Raw genomic sequence first — 21,434 nt, 5'->3', positions numbered from 1 at the left:
GAATAACCCCTTCACCTCTTCTTTACAAAAACATAGATATCCAGACAACATTCATTTTCACTTAAGCACACTCCTCTGATTTAGATCTGACACCTTCTGACACTGGACAGAATTCTAGTGAAAATAGATTACAGCAATAAGACTCAGATCTAAAGGACATTTTTTTGTGGTTGCTAAGTGACACCAAAATTGGCTCCTAGCCTTCAGGTGAATGGCGACAGAAATTTATTTATGTTTTTATTTCACTTGTATTGGGGAACACACTGTGGACAGAGACGTGTTTTTATTGGAGGATATATATATATATATATATATATATGTGTGTGTGTGTGTGTGTGTGTGTGTGTGTGTGTGTAAAGTATAGTGTAGTATGTATGTGTGTGTGTGTGTGTATATATATATATATACCTTACTCTCACCAAACTTGCATGTGTTTGATGCAAAAAAACAACAACAACAATGCAGCAATATTGTGAAATATTACTACAATTTATTAATTTTATATATATAATATATATATATAATAATGAAGAAAATGTACTGTAAGTAACATTGTTATTTAGTTGCTATTGAGTGGTTATTGGTATTTTGTTGTGCTGTTTGTGTTTTGTTTTTGTTTTTTTTTGGGGGGGGGGTGTGGCTTAATGGTGATAGGACAGTGGACAGTGAAGTGGGAGAGAGAGAGTGCAGCAGGTTTGGTAAGGTCCTCAAGCAAGGATTCGAACTCGGGACACCTGTAGCTCAACACTGCTCTATGTCAAAACGTTGCCCAAAAGGCTATCGGCGCCGATGTTGTACTGTCTCTTAAGCATTGCATGGTGGTTAATAAGGTGTTCTGGGTGGTTTCTAAGTGGTTACTTACTGGCCCAAGTCAAAAGAACTCAAGAGGTGTATAAATATGGCTCAGGTACCAATGTCAAAGTAAAGAAATTATTAGTAAGATTGCTTAAGTAATAGCACATATACACTACTCCTTAACAAGCAGGCAGCAAAATTTGATGTATCATTTACACCTGAAGCACAAAAGATCAAACAGCACTGAATTTTTATCCTGTGTTTAGGAGTTTTGTTCAAATCCCTAAATGTCCAATAGGAATTTTGATGATTTAAGTGCGGAGTTCAACTTAAAAATGCTTAGGAGTGCAATATAAAGCACTGAACAAATATTTTGTTACACCCAGTTCTTACATCATAGGAAAATCCAAACATGTGTTCAGAACCCCTCGACCGCTCTACAAGATTGTCCAATCAGTTCTACACTAACAAAAGCTAATAATACAGTAGATCTCCAGATATTAGATGGGTTTATGAATGTAAATGTCTCTTGATAATGTAATTCAAGACTTTAAATAGAGATACAGAATGGCTGATGCTTCAGCCATGTATGTGCAGTTTTCAGATCATAAGGGCTAATCAGAGAGTGTATTGAAGTGCCCCAGGGTTGTAACATAACACCATTGAACGGTTGCATCACTCAAATGAGCTCAAAGTCCTGTTTTAAAGAGCTGTTTTGAAAGAGATAATAAGAAATGTGTGTAATTGGATCAAATAAGTCTGTTATTTTAGCATTACAAACTAACTTTATTTACATTTTTATCACATGTTTGGAATATTGCATAAAAGATTTGTGAATAAAGCAATATAAAGCAATTGTTCCAGGGTAAAAAAAAAAAGGTCACTTGCTGATGAACTAGCACAAAAGATCTGCAATAAAACTGAAATTTACTGCAGTCGAGAAAAAACAAACAAACCTGTGGCTCTTTTTCATACATCGCAATAAACTCTGTCATGTTATTTTGCATTTGGAAATGTACAGTATGTTTGGTGTTTGTGAACACAATCGTGTGAGAGAGTTCTGGGAGAGACCAGAACCAAACCAAGTAATTTTGATGACAGACTTTGGCTCAGAATGATCAAACAAAGATTTGAGATGTTGTGCATTGAAACTGGTCTTCTAGTTAGTCAAGTTGTCCAATCGCATCGACTGTTGAGACAAAATCACAAAATCAAGTGTTTGCTGCGCATCAAAGGATTTATTTGTTAAATATGCTTCCATTGTAGTTTTAAGTGCATACACTTTTCATGCACATTTTTAGAATTTATATGCATCTTTGCATTTCTTTCAAGTATATTTCTTATGCAATGTCCCAGATTTGCATAAAAATAGGTGAATGTGCTATTAACTGACAAAAAGCTTCCAAGAATTGTTGCATTGTTACATCCAAAACTACACAATGTTAATCTGACATTGTTCATATCATAATATAAACAGTGACAAAATTCTGTGTGGTTTTTGCATGAACTTTCCCTTTAAGTGGAATTTGTAAACAAACTGTAGTTCAGAATGGGTCCTATACCATAAGGTACACTATACCCGCTATAAGCTTCTTTTAATCTTATCCAACCAGCATTTCTGTCAGATTGTTTTGTTTAAACATTGTAAAAAGGTTGTCCTTTCGCAATAGAACTTGCCCGTATGTGCTTGCACACACACACACACACACATAAGTAACCACACAGGTTCTAAGAAGGCACACGTGAAAGCGTCCAAGAATAAACATCAGCATGTATCACTGACTCAGATCAGTGAATACATATATGCTTAGTGCTCAAGTAAATGGGCGAGTGAGTGTGACAGTGAATGAGGGAGAGAGAGCCTGCAATCAAGCACAGTGGGAAGGGTCACAGTGTGAACGGGAGGGGAAGAGAGAGAGAGAGAGAGAAACATCTCCCATCTGTGAGTTTATTGTCCTTACAGTGTAAGAAAGGCAGGCAACAGAGAAGCAGGCTGTATGATGAGCTCAAGAGGGATTTTTACAGATGGGATGCGCTCCCTGCAGGAGATGTCAACCCTGTGACTTCCTTCATTAATGATCCTCTCTGATCTTTGAGGTTCCCGCTCAGAGCACGCTTTTCCACCTGTGGAGTCTGTTTCCAGAGTTTCTCTCCCTTCGCAGACGGACAGAAACAATTGGAGAACATGTCAGAGCTCAGCTCCAAAAAACAAGGATTTAAAAAATGCCGGAGTGCCACTTTCAGCATTGATGGCTTCAGCTTCACTATTGGTAAGAACAGCTGGTCAGGTATGTGTGGGTGGATGTGTGTTTCTGTGTAGGCTACAGCACAGATTTTTTTTTTTTTTTTTTTGTATGAGTGAACATGGTGCTACTGCAAGTTCCTTTGTGCTTCTGAATCCATTAATTAGTCTGTTTAGTTTGTGAAAACCCATTTTTTTGGTTCACCTCAAGCAAATGTAAATCTCAACATGACACGAGGGTTTACTTTGTTATATTATTTTTAAGGGTCCCAGAGACCTCAATGCTGTATATTAATAATTGTAATAATAATAAATTACAATAAATAATAATAATTATTTTTATTACTAATAATATAATTTTATCTGTTTATTATTAATTATTATTGGTATTATTTTAGTGAATTATATTATTATGAATAATAATATATTTTATTATTTTAACTAAATAAATGTTGATAAAATATTGCATTCACAATAATAGTAGTATTTATTATAATAATTTATCATAACCAAAACTACAATAATTGTAGTTTATTACGATAATGATTATTAATTTATATTCTTTTAATATCAAATCAGAGTTGAAATATATTATTGCTGCTTTGTTTCATGCATTTACGAAACAGTGACCGACTTTTATCTAATATAGTATTGTTGTTTATGTTATACTATTGTTACTATATGTTTTAATTCAGTTTGAGCAAAATAAATAAATAAAAAACATTCCGAAAAATTCAATAAATCCAAATCAGAAATTCTTACTATGTGAAATTCATTGCAATGAAACATATTTTAGTTTTTTGGAGGTTTCTGAAACCCCAGATATTTAGAAGGACGTGTTTTGAATCTTGTCAACACATTTATAGTCACTTTTCATACGATTATAAAAGTCGTTAAAGGGATAGTTCACCTAAGAATGAAAATTTGATGTTTATCTACTTACCCCCCGGGTATCCAAGATGTCATTTCATTTAGCCATTTAGTCATTTAGCAGACACTTTTATCCAAAGCAACTTACTAATGAAGACAATGGAAGCAATGAAAAACAACAACAACAAAAGAGCAATGATATATAAGATGTAAGTGACTTTGTTTCTTTAGTATTACACAAACCAAGATTTTTAGCTCAAACTGTTGCAGTTTATCACACGTATAATATAAGTAAATGGGAATCACGCCTAAAACATACAATAAAAAATCAAATAAAAACATACCAAAAAAAAGAACAATTAAATTTATTTCATTTTTTACCTCTGGTTCACCAAGTGTTCCGAACTGTTAGAACTCTCCTGTGTTTGTTACCACCAGCAGGCTCATGAGGTTTCTTCTTTTTCTTGCTTTAAGGCTGATCGCAGACTTATAAGTGCATTACCGCCACCTATCTCTCAAATGGACCATTGACACTCAATCTAGAATCTCAATTAGGAGTGTCAATGGTCCACTTGAGAGATGCACTTATAAGTCTGTGATCCACTGTAAAGCAAGAAGAAGAAGAAGCTTCATGTGCCTGCTGGTAAGAACCAAGCGGTAACCTCCCGCTCTCTCTCGTGAAGCCAACAAATTAATCAACTGGCCGCTCGAGGCTGGCTGCAAAAGGAAGGGAGTCCCATAGACTCCCAATGTTAAAATTTCAAAATTTACAGCATAAAAAAAAACATGTTTATAGCCTGATTCAAAAAATAATAACGGCTTCAAAAATGCTCTTCAGGAGTCTACGGGTGACGTTACGGACACTACGTTGTAAGGGAAACAGGTCAATTTAGCTCAAAGGGAATCATTTAAGATTTTAAAGGGAATTTGAACAGAATCACTGTTTCACGGCTGTTCACGGAGACGCGCCTGCGGTTCAGTGAACGAGCCGTTTAACATCAAATCTGCGCTGGATACTAATATCCAAACTATAGTGAAAACACTATCAATTAGCACAGTAGCAAGATCGGCAGTTTAAGACATTAACTTGTAAGCACAAAACACAAGATACTTCTCTTTTCAATATGAATAAGGCTTTATTAGATAAATATAAGACATATAAACTAATCTAACACATAAACGCACGCACTCACACATTAACACAAGTTGCAGGAAGATCGAAAGTTAGGAAAAGATGAGTTTAATAGAATGGAAATATGGAATTCCGAGTTTACAGCAATACGTTAAATTGCATAGACATGAACAACCATCAATCACGTAATTAGCCCTTGCATTGAGTTCCTCAATGTGACTAAAATTATATTAGATACACCAGCACAACAAATATCTGGGGATACGTTGCCTTCGTTTCCTGTGAAAGGGACTCCCGTTGAAAGGGGTATCCCGGTGTCGCTGATTGGCTGGAAGTTCAGTAGTGAAGTGACGTCTTGGGAAGCCCGTGGTTGTTGGGCGTTGGCTGAAAGTGCAGAGTCGTGTGCGCTGGTCGAAGTTGAACCGGCATCCGAGGTCAGGCGTCAGAGACTCGACGTTACAAAACTTAACTCAGAACACGAAACTCTCAAACGGAAAAGAAAAGAAATAAAGTTTGACGAGACTAGGTTGTGTTCCTTCTCATCGTGGCATAGTAGCAGCAGGCAGGCACGCTGGAACCACGCTCAAAGAACAATGATGACTAACCGCATGGCTAGATGCTACAAGCTAAAGCTAGGTAGCAAAGCTACAAGCTAAAAGCTAAGAGCAGGCATGACTGATAGCACGAGCAAGGCTGGAACTAAAAGCCGACATGGCTAATAGCAGCAGCTAGGGACTAAAAGCAAGGCATGACTGATAGCACAAGCAATGCTAGAACTAAAAGCAAAATTTCATGGGGTCCAAAGTATTTAAACTTCCTTGTTGGCCACCCCTCAAATGTTGCCTTGACCAATCAGATATGGTCTTGGGTCTGGGGTATCATAAATCATTTGTTTATCTTACCAAGCATGTGGTTCTTGCCTCACAGGGTCTAATTTTGGACATGATTCCTATAACATGATTATGATATATTTTACAAATAAATGATTGTCAGGACAACATCAAGCAAGAAAATTTGATTATATCAATACTAGACATGACTATGTATCCTATAGTTATCAAAAGACATACACGATAAGTGATTATACATGATAGTCAAATGTGTGGGTTACACATAAATGAATATGGAGTTAAGCAATGGAACGATTCATTTATAAGTCTTTTAGAGTTCATTCTAGTCCATATATAATGTACAAAAAGCAGTTTCTTTGCCATTCTCTGGCAAAGGGACTTTTCTGTGAAGACAAAGGTTTAAAGCCCTTCCCCCTTAGGAATTTCAGTCTGGTTCTGCTGGCTGGGGGGAAGTCAATGCAAGTATTTAACTTGATCTCCTGGGTTTACATGTGATGTCCAGCGTTGCATTTCAATCACGAACAATAAATTTGACAATCTTTTCTTCGAATTAAAATTGTCAATAATTGTTCTATTGGTGTTAATGTTGAAAGCTGTTGTGTGAACAAGTTGGTTTGTTGGTTATCTTGCTTGGTTCTTGTGGCACTAGAACTGATTTATGACTTCCTGAGGAGTTCGGCTCTCGTTTCAATGCACACAGCTCTGAAAGACTCTTTAATTTGTCTGGTTCGACTCATTTCTGCTACAACGTCCATGTTTTTATACAGTCTATGGAAAGAACGTGCACCGGAGAGTTCTAACAGTTCAGACATTGTGTGAACCAGAGGTAAAAATGAAATAAATACTTTTTATTTTTATTTTGGGGTGAACTAGCCCTTTAACTGTCAACCAGATAAGTCTCTTCTATTTATCAAATGGTCTCTCAGACCCTGATAGAGCATGTGGGTTAAATTAGCATATGTATGCTCTAAATTTTGGTGTTTATGTATATGTGAAGGTTTCATTAAAGGGTTTAGAAATGTCTCAATGAGTCAGTCACTGATCATAACACAAGCAAAAGGGTTTAGTAAATTTGCATCAAGACAGCTTGAGATCGCTTTCCTTGCATGCAAACTCTATTTTCTGTTGTGTCATAGTAACATGAATGCAACAAAGTGATTATGTCTCTTTCAGTCTCTCTGGGTTGCTCTGAGTCGCCTGAGTACAATTAGATTACATAAGAAACAACTTTTTTTTGGTTCAAAATGAGTCACAGTGTTCTGTGTTCTCCGAGAAGCGTGAAGTCTTTTATTGCCCTGTCAGATGATGAGGGACGCAACATCAGGACGTTGATGTTTCTGACAGGGTTAGTCGATTCAGGCAGGCGCTGAACAAAGAGAGCTCGAACGGCAAAGTGACATGACAGTCGTTGGGGCAGAGCATTGGATGGTGGTAATTATACTCCTAAAAGGTCAAGGGCTTATATAACATACCACAATCAGGAGATGAAGAAGTGGAGAAACCACAACTGTGCTCAAATCAAAGGTATCAGGTGGAAAACATAGTCATGTGTTCATTCCGATTCCTTTTGTGACTTCTGTCCTGTCAGATTAATTCTGTTTGATGGGATGATTTCTCGCGGGAATCTGTGTTTATCACTAAACCGAAACCCACACAAACAGTCACGCTTGTAAATCGCTCTGGACTGATGATAAGGGTGTTCTCCTGTGGATCTCCCATGCTACCTTTGCGATTACCGTCTCCATGGTCACCACCAGAGACAGGATGTGATGTCATGACCTAGTGATTCTTGCCTCTCCTGACAAACAACCCTAACCCATTTGTTTCCCCATAGTGCTGCCTGTTTGTGTGTGTGTGTGTGTGTGCTCTTGTTTTTGTGACATATCAGGACACAACTTGACATGGGTATGACACAGGTATTACAAGGAGAGGGTGATTTATGAGCACATAACCCATGTCCCCATTTTTCAAAACGCTTAAAAATCATACAGAATAAGTTTTTTTGAGAAAGTAAAAAAGCAAAAAGTTTGCTGTGAGTGTTAGGGTTAGGTGTAGGGTTGGTGAAGGGCGATAGAATATACAGTTTGTACAGCATAAAAACCATTACACCTATGGGATGTCCCCACTTTTCACAAAAACAAATGTCTCATTAGAGCACCTGTTGAGGAGTCATTAAGACTTCTGGGGCAGATGCAGAGGAGTCCCTAAATAAGGACCCCAAAGCAATGTGTTGGTAATAATAATAGTTGTTTTATAATAATAGTTATTTAATTTAGTAAAAATAATAGTTATTTCATTCATATGTGTGTATGTGTGTATGTGTTTTTTTTTAAATAAAAATGTTGTATTAGAAATATGAATGAATTACTTTATAATTATTAATTATATATATATATATATATATATATATATATACACACACACACATACACATGCACACATAATATTAAACAATATTAATATTATATTATACATATGATTAATTAATATATTAATAATATGTATATTCTTTTTATAATTGTATCAATTATAATACAACAATTCAAATTTATTTATAAACTTATTTATGAATGCATTTATATTATTTTTCTAAAATAATTGTGTTAATGTATTCTTTATAATATTTATGATATAGCCAGTATTATTAATAAAATATTTATATGATAAATCTATATATATATATATATATATATATATATATATATAAAATAAAAGACGTATATAATCTATAGGTGGCATATCTAATCTATCTATAATCTATTATCTAATATAGAACACTAGTGTGTGTGTGTGTGTGTGTGTGTGTGTATCATATAATTATATCATGTGTAAGTCATTATATAATTATATAATAATAAGATAATCAATATTTTACACTAGTAATTTTTATGATTTATTTACACACATACATATATACATATGGAGACCTGTATGTACTGTAATGGAGATCCAGAGGGGTGGATTGAATGGAGAAAGGGGTCTCTGCTGCTTACCTGGCAGGGGAGCTGTGGGTGATAGCGTGCGCCTCTCACTGAGGGACTTTCTGTCGTCAGCACATTAGAGGAGTAGTGTGAGCTGCCCAAAGGGAGTCATTATCACTAATGAAGAGACCTTCCTCTTCTCCTGAGTACAGACTCGTTGGACACTCAGCAGCCTGACAAACTCACTGTGTTAAAGGCTCCTCTCTGATTTCCCTCTCATTACCCCTGTGCCCCCCGCGGACCGGCAGTCCGCACTTAACAACCTCACGTCTCTCTCTCTCTCTGTCTTTTTTCATGTAATGGTTGTTTCTTTCAGCTCTTTTATTCACCTGTGTGATTCTCAGTGGTTCATCATTTCTCTGTCTTTCTTACTATCTTCCATGCCTTTAAATGGCTATTTATGTTCAGCTTCAAAAAAATAAAAAAAATCCCTATAGCACCAGGGTTGATGTTGTTACCTAAAATTTATTGTAATAAAGCTGAAATAAAATATATTAGATAAAAAATAAACTAAACTTATAAAAATGCAAAAATACTAAGAATTCAACTACATTTAAAATGCACTGAAAATATAAAGACAATATGAAATATTCATAAAAATGAATTGGAGTCCATTTTAATGTATCAAAAATGTAATACAAATCAAATTTATTTTATAAATTTTTATTGAAAAATAATTTTCAAACTTTTCTTCAGTCTTAAAGTTGCATTACACTTTCATAAAATTATTTCTGTTATTTTCAAATAGAATTTGTATAGGGATTGAATTAGGCTATAGTATTATGATGGTAGCACTATTAACAGAAAAGCTCAAACTAAGTTAATATTATTTTTTTTTCCTTTTTATTAGGAATATGAATCTTTGTATATGTTCAATAAATTTATAAATTCAATGTGTATTTAACCCGCTTTTGTTTAGAATTTTTCTTCAGAACTGAAGTTTTGAATCTTAAAAAAATTCTCTCTCATATCTGAATCATTTAACAAACGATTCACAATTTGGTTCAAATGAATCATTAAAAACGTTAAGTTATGCATGCATACCACTGTTCCCAGAAGGAGGATTAGAGGTAGATACAACACATGACAGTGGGATATCGCGAGACATATTCACGCTGAAGGTTTCTTCAACAGATGGCGCAAGAGCGCGGTATCACAGAGTCAAGTGTTGTACTCTTACTGTCTATGGTTGTACTGAGTGAACCGACTAAATGGGAATGACCAATTACTCACGAAATCAGACGCCACTAATTCACATGTTCAGAGTCGAAGCTGCTAATAAGATTTGTCTTCTGAATTATTATTAGGTTTTCTAAACCTCTTATGGATTTGGTTTGCAGCAAGCAGTTGCTATTAATGAGTGTCGTGAGGTGGCCTGCAGGGGGAGCTGTTCGCTCAGTTTTTATAGCAGTGCACTTCCTCTGTGTAAACAACACAGCTGCAAATTGCGTCTTTGACCTCATACGGCCTCTTCTACTCATCAATCCTGAGGTTGTTTGACAATTTTACTGCTCAGAAACGTAAAAGCCATTGCACAGTTTAAAAAGGATTTACTTTTCTTTTTTTTTAAGTAAAAACTCTTAATGTAAACACAGAAAAACTGCTTGGTTTGGTGTCCTTTCAGCAGCTGACAGCCATTAAACCAGAGCAGGATTAATGTCTGCATTTATAGAGAATGAAGGAGGACTGTGGTATCACACACGTCACACACATTCATCTGTGACCTTCATTTTTGTATTCACTATAAATCAGACCGCACACATCTGCGGCATTTTCCCCTCCTCTGTTCTGTAGAAAACTATTTTGTTTCTCTTTCATAGATTCAGAGATGATTTCAGTTATGTTTCATGTAAGTATCAACTCTGTTTTCAATTGTTTATTGTAAAATAAGAGGTGAAGTCAATCTAATAGTTGTTATATAGGTAATGAATATGGATGGCATAGCCAGATGTTTTGGACTTTAAAGGCAGGGTAGGTAAAAAATAAATAAAAAATTTTTTCCAAATTTGTTTAAACTTTATTTATATATCAATACATAATTAAAATGTAAGTACTCTGAAAAAGAAAGTATAAAAATCGAGTGTCTGTAGACCTCTCACGACTGTTTTAAAGACAGCTCATTATTTCCATTCACTCCACCCCCTCCCTTCTGGGCTCCTTCCAAAGCCACGCTATAGCTATCATCTTGAGCTAGGCCTATAGATTATTTATCATCTCTACTACGGCTCGCTAAGTAATGTTATGTTAGCTATATTATGCAGCTACGTGTGCTAATGACACATGCTTCATGAAAAAATAAACAAAAAAATATGTATGATCAAAATACAAAAATAAAGATTTACCTGTCCAGCAGAAATAAAGCCATCAAGGAGTCACTTTTCAGCCCCTTGAGTTCCCTCAGTTCTCGCATCGCTGGAAAGCCACGCCGATATTAACTCACGTTTTATTTCTTTGTTTATCCAAAGACTTTTTGTTCATTGCCTTTTCTTATACTGTTACTGTCTTCCTTTTTTTTTGCCTGGTTTGCCTTTTTTACCTACCCTGCCTTTAATGGGAAATGTTGAGTTCACATAGAAATTCCAGACATTTGCAGACTTTAGCATCTGAGCACAGTTTGAGACATTGTGAGATCTCATATAAAACCCTTGAGGCATGTGAGATTACTAGATTATGTTTCTTATGAGAAGCCTTTGATTTGAAGCAGACTTCGGGAGTTTCAGTTAGTTATGTTTAGGAAAAACAACAGAGATTTAATTTATGATTTATCTTTCCAAAAGAATTCCTTTTCTCCTCATTTCTCATTCTCATCTGCCAGTATGGGAGCCAATTTCTGCCACTGAATAAAAAATAAAGAAAGGTAATTGCGACTTTTTATCAAACATATAAACTCGCAATTGCATGCAATAATGTCAGAATTGAGAGTTTCTGCCCTGCTATTCTGGCTTTATATCTTGTGATTCTGACTTTATAACTCGCAATTGTGTTTTGATCACTCGATTCCGAGAAAGAAAAGTTGGAATTGTGAGATGAGTCACAATTACGTTTATTTGTTTTTTATTCAGTGGCTTCCATACTCTATCATTTTTGACAAATGGCAAAATACTTAAATATTCCACCCTTGTATTGTGTATATATCTATACATTTACTCTACTGTTATTGTATTACCATATCCTTTGCATATTCATGAGCGATATGCAAATGTCAAACTGAGCGTAATCATTTATGCTTAATTTTAATGCACGGTGCAGGAATGTGTATCAGGTAAACAACATAAACAACAGCATTGATTTAGAAGTAATTTTCGTACTTTCATGACTGTTTCTGAAAAAAGCTTGAGATTTGTGGCGAGAAAAATGATTTCTGGTGAGTCATCGTGATTGTTGAAGAAAGGTCTACACGTTTCGTTCTTTCTCTCCACAGTGGCGAATGAAACCGGAGAGAGCAGTGCGAGACCTCTGGCACGATTCGCACGTGAGTATGTGGAATCAAATTGCAACTTTGTTGTTGACTTCCCTTTTACTTTAAAATTGTTTCCTGCCACAGTGAGCAAACGCGTATGAGGGTGACACACAAAAGTTCACAGTCTCCATTGATCAAACACACTCATCTGTAATCATAACAGCAGTGAGAGGTGTTAGAAATCATCCAGGTTGTCTCTAAAAGTATGCAACCTGCATCCTGCCATCTTTGCCAACAGGCACTCAGTAATGGAAATATTTATTCAACCCAGTCACTTAAGCATTAACATCATGTGACTAACCAGCTACACCTTTACCCCATTGACTGCATGTTTGCAAAACAGGAAACAGGCAAGAATTGTTTCTCTGCCTTTGTCTTTCTACCTCTATTTCTCTCTCTGCCCTGGTCTTGCATTCTGTCATCTGCACCCCTCTGAGCTTTTGATCTCTGATTGTTGCATCAGGTTCCAAGTCCCAGAATGCTTTGTGGAACGCCATCACAGCAGGCATCGGGATCAAGGACAAAGACAAGCGGGGTATCCTGATTGACCCGCGGAGCCCGGAGGAGATTCTAGCTGATGACCTGCCCTCTGTCGAAAGTCCTGATGCCATGGAGAAGACCGCCATCAGGTTTGGAGGGAATCACACACTCACTCACTCACTCACTCACACCTCCATCAATCAGTACGGGCCGATATCTGCTCTCGATCAATCAATGCTGGTTCTGCGTTAACTGCTTTCGTGAAATTCTTTACCAGCTGTTATCTAAAAGCACTTTAAAGTGAAGCTTGGTGAATGGTCATGCTCTGTTAGCAGGAATTATGCAGTGATTATGCAGTGATTTACACTCATATGCACAGCTGGCAGGCCTAGATAGGATTATTGATTTGTTTAGGAGCAATGGTGTCAAACCAACACTTCTATTACAGATCACAGCAGGCTTCTCACTGCTGAAAGGCCACGCTCTCAAAAATGAAGGTTCCAGCTGGAGTCAAAGGCTTTTAGGTCACAAAAACCATAGGAGAACATATTTAAACCCTGCTAAGAAGTTTCACAATCTAGTTATTTAGTAGACCTTCTGTTTCTTTTAAGAGCTAAAGAACCAATATGATGATAGGAGAACCTTAAAATGTAATTTATATACTTATCAAAGAACTATTATTGGTATAGGTTTCAAATTTAGGTTTTGACTGCTACGAACCTATTTGTTTTGTTGTTTTTGTTTTTGGTTTCCAAAAGCACTTTTTTTCCACTATAAAGAACCTTTTGTGGAATGAAAAAGTTCCAAAGATGTTTAAAGTTTTTCATGAAACTATATATGTGAGAGCATATGGCAACTCAGGAAACCTATACAGGAAATGGCTCATGAAAAGAAGTGGCCTTACAGTTTATTTTTATAAGTATAAATGCTCAGCCTGTCACCAGATTGTGGTGTCATTCTTGAAAATCATATTTTATAGAAAAAACTGTGTGGATTGGCTAAAGTATAGGCTTTTCACGCCTGTATTTAGTCAAAAGGCCTTGTATTTTCAGAATTTTGTAATCTGAAGCATGAGATGTAATATCAGTTCAGGTTTTATAATGCAATTTATTCCTTTGATGACAAAGTTGAATCTTTAGCATCCATTACTCCACTGTCACATGACTTCAGATGTCATTTAATATGCTAGTTTGGTGCTCAATTAACATTTATGTTATTATCATTGTAGAAAACAATTTATTATAAACAATTATTATCATTATTATTATTTTTGTGTTACTTTTCAGGATTTCACAGCATCTATTTAAAAAAAATATGCATTTTTTTTTTAACAATGAAAAAGTCTTTACTATGACCATTAAACAATGTAATGCATCATTGCTAAAAATAAAAAAGTTTTTTATGAAATATGCAAGATAGCATACGTCTGTCTAAACTATGTATTTCTTGGCCAAACTCATTATTTTATTTTATTTTATTCAAATCACATTCAGTACCTATACTTTAACATTTGTTAGTAAGGATGTAAATTTATCAGCGTCTTAAACCGTCAGTAAACCATCCTAATCCATACCAATCTTAATGTATCCCGAACAGATTTCACACAAACGTCAGACACATAAATCCCATCATTGTGGCATTCTGAAAGGGAACGGCAGGAAAATGAATGATGAAACTGAATGATATTTGGACTCAGCTGTATGCTGGTGCGACCGGCTGTGTTAAACAGGGAGACTCCAGTAGACTGTGATGTTCTGTATAGTGAGCGGCTCCTCATTAATCACCCTGTGTGAGGAAGGGAGGGGAGAACCGCATGGCATTAGTCCTGACGTCAGCACCAGGCACCGGCTGCTATAAATATCCACCGTATAACTGTGCTCCAGTGAATCCTTAATGTTCTATTAGTGTGTTATTGTGCGCTTGGGCAGCTCGAGGGGGCATATTCGGCAGGTCCTGTGAGGGGTTGCAGGTGAGAGAACCCCCCTCCTAGCTGAGAAGTAACCAGTCTGAACATGGCATGTTGGGATGGCAGAATGTGGCATGCCAAAACCTGCCTACTTGTCATCAGATGTCCCACAGAGAGAGTTTAACCCTTCACCAGCGAGACAGAGTCAATGGACAAACAGAATGACCGAAATAAAGAATTAAAAATAGTTTTTTTTTCATAGTGATCATGAATGAAGTAGCACAATATAAGTAGCATAAATGTCTCATGCACTATATGCTAAGTATATACTATATTGGACCATATTAAATTAGACATCAGTGTATTATAATTCACTAATAATGGTGTCCTTTACTTGAACTTGAGAAACATATCAGTCCAAATCATGATGCATGAAGCAGTTCTTTTCAACGTTTTTTTTTTTTTTGTTTTTTGTTTTTTTTATAGAGTAGCGTGAATGACTTGTGCACTACTAAGTCCTCTAAAGTACTAAGTGAAATTAAATGTACAATATTTTATCAATAATGTTTTATCCAATAATGTTTTTAATTTAACATTTTGGGGTTATAAGGGAATATAAATAATACGTAATAGTGATTCATTTAAAACCATTAAAGATTTTTTGAGCATAGACCTCAAATGAAATGACCAACTTAAACTGTCATGAATCTTGAATGCTTTGAATCGCAGACTTAAGTTTGATCTCTTTTTAAAGAAGACACTTGGCAGATTATAAAAGAGTAATTAAATTTATTTTACATTTCTAAATGTATTATTTTAAAATGTTCACAAAAATAAAATTTTATATGAAATGCATATTTTCTAAATCATGCATTACACTGCATTAAAAAACAAAGGTATAAGTCTAAAGAAGTTGTTCCAAATTGGAGGTTGATCTCTTAAAAAATGAGCTTTCATTAAGATTTTGTTTTGCCGCAGTACCATTGGATGAAGTTTGCTTCCCATTCGTTTCCAAAACAAGTGTAAATATTTTTTTCAAGACCTTTTACACTTTTGTATGACCAAGAATTTTGTGTGTGCACAAAGCAAGTGCCAATAGGAAGTTTTGTACCATTCCAATGAAGTAAAAAAACAAAAAAACTAAAACATTTAAAGATGTCCGAACATCACTGAAGGATTAAGTAAACTAATCAGACTCATCAGTATCTCTGGTTAAACTCACTGATCCTATTAACTGGATGCAAAGGTTTTTGAATGAATACACCTGGAATATAGTGTACGAGTCGAATTTGCTGTTAATGTACTTGGTGAAATATTGATTTAAGTCAAAGACACATTTAGACAATGGAATTTGTGGAATTGTGCTTGTTCCAGGCTGATGAGTTGTGTGTGCACTGTGCACTTAATTAAAAAGGCAAGTAAAGTAATGCAGCTTTAAGTGAGGTTGGAGAGGACCAGTCTGATCTTATGTCAAGCAGAGGTCTGTGGGTTTTCTTCCCCCAGGGTAAGATATTAAGATTGGCAGGACTGCTCTTCCATTAGTCTTATCTAGAAATTGTGTGACTAAAGAGTTGAACTGATTCAGTGTGACCCTCAAAGATTGGAATGTCAGCCACATTTATTATTCTAATTTACTAAGAGGTGACTTTAACTCTATGACAGACACGTTCACCTTTACACGGCCTGTCCAGAAATACTGCACATCCTGGACATTTCTCTATGGTTTTAAGATAGCTTCTTGATTTGGTTCTTTTTGACATTTATGTCACTTGAAAGCTCAAATCTCTTGTGCTGTGATTGTTTTTTTATGAAGAAAATAATAAGTTTACAATAAAGGCAGACAAGTTACACTGAATTTTTATGCTTAAAATTAAAAATGTGTTATGGAAAACAATTGCAAAAAAATTGTGAATGTGAATTTTAACATATCTTAATGCAATTACTTAAAATCCTTGATATTCCTGCCCCCAAACTTACAAAATGTATTCATATTTATAATATTAAAAGATATAATACGGCTTCAGTTTTTCATTCAATGCAAGTCTGTGGGGTTTGTTAAACCGGACAAAAATCTAGTAGATTATAAATTCTGAACATTTGGACAAGTAATAAAACAGCTCTTTAATATGAATCCATGTTATTTATGTATGTAACATGAACAATACATGACAAGTTATGGTGAATTTTAATATTTAAAAATAAGTAATTTCCAAAAGCAATTGCTAAAAATTCTAATTGGAATTTATAACATTTTTATATATTTATTTTTATTATTATTCATTTAATTTTTATTTCACTTGTCCTCATTTGTAAGTTGCTTTGGATAAAAGCATCTACTAAATTACAATGTAAATGTATTTAAATGCTATTGAAATGGTAAAAAAAAGAAAAGAAAAACTGTGCAATTGAACCAATAAATAAAATTAAAATATATTAAAATATATATGAAGAAATTGTTAATAAAAAATGAATAAAACTACTTTTTAAGATTAATTGAATGGATTATTACCAGATTAGTTGCTTATCAAAATAATGGTTAATCGCAACTCTTTCTTGACTATCTGTAGATTTTCACTTGCTTGGAAGACAGACTGCAGTCATGCATCTATGCATCTTTCCATTCTAATGGTGCTGTTCGGTAGCATTCATTTCTCGCTCAATTCTTTCTTTCTCTATCTCTTATTCTTTCTCTCTCTTTCCTCTGGAGTAAATTCATGTGTAACACAGCAGGCTGAGGTTCATCTCCTCTGAATGAACTCATTACGTCTGAGGTGCGAGGCGCAGCAGGATTGTTTCAGAAGAGCGTCTGTCTCTCCTTACATCAGCTGTTCCTGATGCTTCTCATGACTTATGGAAGATTTGACCTTTGCACGCCTCCGATCTTTAGCCGGGGCTTGTGGGAGCGTACACAGGTGGACATCCCATTCTCATTTTGCCCAAACGGCGAGTTTTTCTTTCGATTATCGTTTCTCTTTTAGCCCCAGCTTTCTGCCGGCTTTCTGATAGGTCTGTAGCAGGCAGAGCTCATTTTAGTGGAGAAACCTAATTTTCCAGTTGAGCGCAGCCCTGTTGAGTAGAATGAACTGAGTGAATGAAAGCAAGATTGAGCGGGATCTTACAGGAACACAGGGAAACAGGGCAGGTGCCAGTCAGGCAACACTTTAGTCCAGCTGTGATTGGAGTTAAAGCTTAAATGTAAAACAGTTAAATGCAGCATTAAAGGGAAAGTTTGTGGAAAAATTAACATGCAGCCATCATTTATTTACCCACAGACAGAAAATTAGTAAAATTTCATTTTTAATATTCATATATCCCTTTAACTATGGAAGCCAGTTTCCACCCTAAATAAAAAAGGTAATTGTGAGTTTTTTATCATATAATTCTGACTATTTTTCTTGCAATTGTGAGTTTACACATCACAGTTTTAGAATTTGAGGAAAAAACAAACAATTCTGACCTTTTTTCTCAAAATTGCAAAATTTTTTCTTGCAATTCTCGCGATTGTGGCTTATTTCTCAGAATTGCGAGAATTGCAAGAAAAAAACCTCGCAATTGCACAAAATATTATTGCTGCTGTCTATTCTAGACTGCATGGATGCGCAGGGAGTTCTTATCCAGAACAGAACCTGAACACCAATCCAAATTGTATGCTAATTGTCAGTCATCTTTGATGATAGTGCTCCTGATAGAAATGATATTTGTCAGATTTTACAGGGTTAAATTATCAACTTGAAATATTGAATTTAAATATTTTATCTATTCAGCTGCTGCAATTTGCAGATTGCTCACCAATTAAGTTTCATCCTATTGATAGGCAGTTCATGTAGGGTGATTAATCACCTGTAAAAGATATCCGCATCCTTTCTTTCCTAAGCTTTGTTTATCCTGTCATTTGTCCACAAAGGAGGCCCTGGAGAGTATTTGTTTTCTCTGACCTACAAATCTCAAAGACCAGAAGCTGTCATGTTTAGGGAGCTTGTTACTCAATATGAGCGTCTCCCTCCCTCTCCCTCCACCAAGTCACCTGACCTGCCCAGTGCAGACCCTACTGTGAGCTGACGGGATTAAAAACTCAATAATTCATGCACTGACTGGATGTTAATTAGCTTGTCCAGTCCGGCTTTGTATTTGTGTTGCCCTTGAGTTTAAGGCAGAGGATAACTTTCACTAGTCACCAAAGTGTTATTGGTTTTATGTAATGACACAGTATTATGATGTCCAGTTTTATATATATATATATATATATATATATATATATATATATATATATATATATATAATAACTGGACATCATTATGTTATTATATAATAATTGGATATTATATATATATATAATTGGATATTCACTTGTGAAATTCGCTACTTGGTTTTAGTCACAACAATTTGAATTATTTTTTAATGAAGAGGGAATATTCCGGTAGGTCATCAATCTACACAGGCAGACCGATGACTTGCATGATTAGAAATGCCAGCTATGTTAATTAATAATGCAGATATATTTCATTTCTTTCATGCTCTCTCTCTCTTTCTCTCTCTCCATCACCCTTCATTCTCATTAATACCATTATATTCTTGCTCAAATAATTGAGTGAATAGAATGATGAAATCAATAAAAAAAAATGTAATTAGAGAATTCTTCCCATGTTGAGCATTAAATGGCATTGATTGCATGGTTATGGACAGGCTGGTCTCTTCCCTGTAGTTCCACCCACTCCAGCTTGTTGAAGAACAAACTGCATGCTGTTGTTCTCCCCTCGGAGGTTTTCATTTTTGTTGTCTGTTAAATATTCATGTCTGGTGCTGTTGCTGTTTGCTTTCTACCTGCATATTTGTTTTGGGAAGGTCAGATTTGAATAATTCTGTGCAGTCATGCATTTTGCCAGAGTTGTGGTACTTGGACTCAGGACTCGGACTTAGAAATTTTGGACGCAGAAATTTTTCAGAGTACAGGCGAGTCCATGTCATGTGTAATATAAAATAAAAACATAAAATAAATACAAAAAGACTATTAAAATTAATAAACGTCTCCCACTTAAATTCAGTTGATTAAAATCTAGGACTCAACAAGGTGGAATCCACTGCTTTTTGAGTGACTTGCCCAACAACAATGATTTTAAAACTCCAGTTCACGACATCCAAATGTTAAAACACATATTTCAGGAAAGTGTAGTTTCTTTCCTAAGCCATTTTTGCTCACATTGTGTCAATATTTACTCACTTTTTTCTTTGAAATCTTTGTCCTGTTATTTGCAATTTAGAACACAAAAGGAGTTTTTGAAGCTCTGCAATTCATATTGAAAAGGAGCTGTCAAGCTCAGACAATTAGACAAACATCAGAAACCATGAAAGTTGTACTTGCATTTGTGCATTTAGTTTTACAAGCATTTTAGAAACAGACCAAAATGTAAGCCATTATTATGACATATTCAGGGATGCAGAATATATGTAACATATCAGATGCTGGCTGATATTAGAGTTTTATTTATTTTTTAATTTATCAGATTTATTTAAAGGTATTTCATCTATTACTTGATACTGGGTATTTAATTTTGAATGCTAATTAACCCTGCTTTTTCATTTAGATTATATTTGTCTTTTATTTATTTGAACGAATATGCATTTTTACTTAATTTTACTTAATTTAATTTAACACAAATAATTCACTTGTAAAATTAATGATTATAGTTTTTAGCATTTTATTTTTGTATTTTGTAGTACGTCCTAGAATCAATTGTTATAGTGTATATAGTGTATAATGATTATATCAGCAAAATGAATGAAACGTGAAGTTAATAATAGATAATGGCAGAATATTCATTTTGGAATGTTCTTTGAAAAATTAGTTTTTGCTGAGCCATATATTCACATAGGAAAGAACATGGTGCTTTTATGATGAAGAGTTTTAAAATAGTTCATCATTACAGCTTGGTTCATTGCTCTGTCTAGAACATTGAGCAGGAGTTCCACAGCGTGATTTCAGTTTTAATGCTTACACATGCAATTATATATTTTTTTTTTTGGGGTTTAGTAAGTGAAAGTGTTTTGATTTGTGAATACACTCTGATGTTTGTGGAAGAATCTAATATTTTTTTTAATTCTGACTATAATCTAAACTCTGATCATAATCGTTGTGTAATTAAAACTGTATGTAGCTGGGAATCTCCTTTGTCAGCATCATCATAAATGCAAACTAAAGAACTAAGAGGATCATACAGACCTCTCACATTGAACCTGCACTTAAGTACTCTCTTGGCATGCTTTACAAATAGCTTTAGTCTTAACAGATAATTACTGTAATTATGAGTTGTAGAGAAAATAGTTTCTTAAAATGTAGATCAGTTGTTTTTATATCACAGATTTAATATAGCATGTATATCTGTGCTTGACATACAAAACCAAATGTTTCTTAAATTAGGTTAAGTCTGTAAATGTGTGCATTCTGTCAGTAACAAATTGTTTACATAACATAAATAGTAACAACAACAACAACAACAACAACAAAGAATAAAAATGTAATTAGAAGTCTGTGAGAAAAGTGTTCATAAATAGTGAAATAGAAATATTAAATATTTTTATATATGCAACTCATGCATGCAATATATATGCAACTTATATATGCAACTCACATTGTTTTGAAAATATAACTGCAAAATGTTAATGTTACATGTTAGCCAGGGTTATTATTGTTAAATAAAATATTAAAGACATTTTTGTTAA

General features: G+C 34.9%; 1 protein-coding gene across 6 annotated transcripts in view; it reads left to right on the top strand.

Annotated features, from left to right (window-relative positions):
- Nucleotides 1–2,731: 2,731 nt before the first annotated feature.
- pde1ca (phosphodiesterase 1C, calmodulin-dependent a) overlaps nucleotides 2,732–21,434 on the top strand; it is a 70,013-nt gene continuing 51,310 nt past the window's right edge. For all 6 annotated transcript variants that reach the window (XM_026201464.1, XM_026201469.1, XM_026201466.1 and 3 more), the window contains exons 1-3: nucleotides 2,732–3,065; nucleotides 12,293–12,343; nucleotides 12,795–12,960. In XM_026201464.1, coding sequence (XP_026057249.1) covers nucleotides 2,981–3,065; nucleotides 12,293–12,343; nucleotides 12,795–12,960 — 302 coding nt within the window. In that variant the 5' untranslated portion in view covers nucleotides 2,732–2,980. The remainder of the gene's footprint in view (nucleotides 3,066–12,292; nucleotides 12,344–12,794; nucleotides 12,961–21,434) is intronic.

The sequence above is a fragment of the Carassius auratus genome, chromosome 24 (genome assembly GCF_003368295.1).
Source record: "Carassius auratus strain Wakin chromosome 24, ASM336829v1, whole genome shotgun sequence".
NCBI lineage: Eukaryota > Metazoa > Chordata > Actinopteri > Cypriniformes > Cyprinidae > Carassius > Carassius auratus.
Note: the sequence above shows the minus strand (reverse complement) of the source record. Positions and strands in the feature narration are given on the sequence as shown.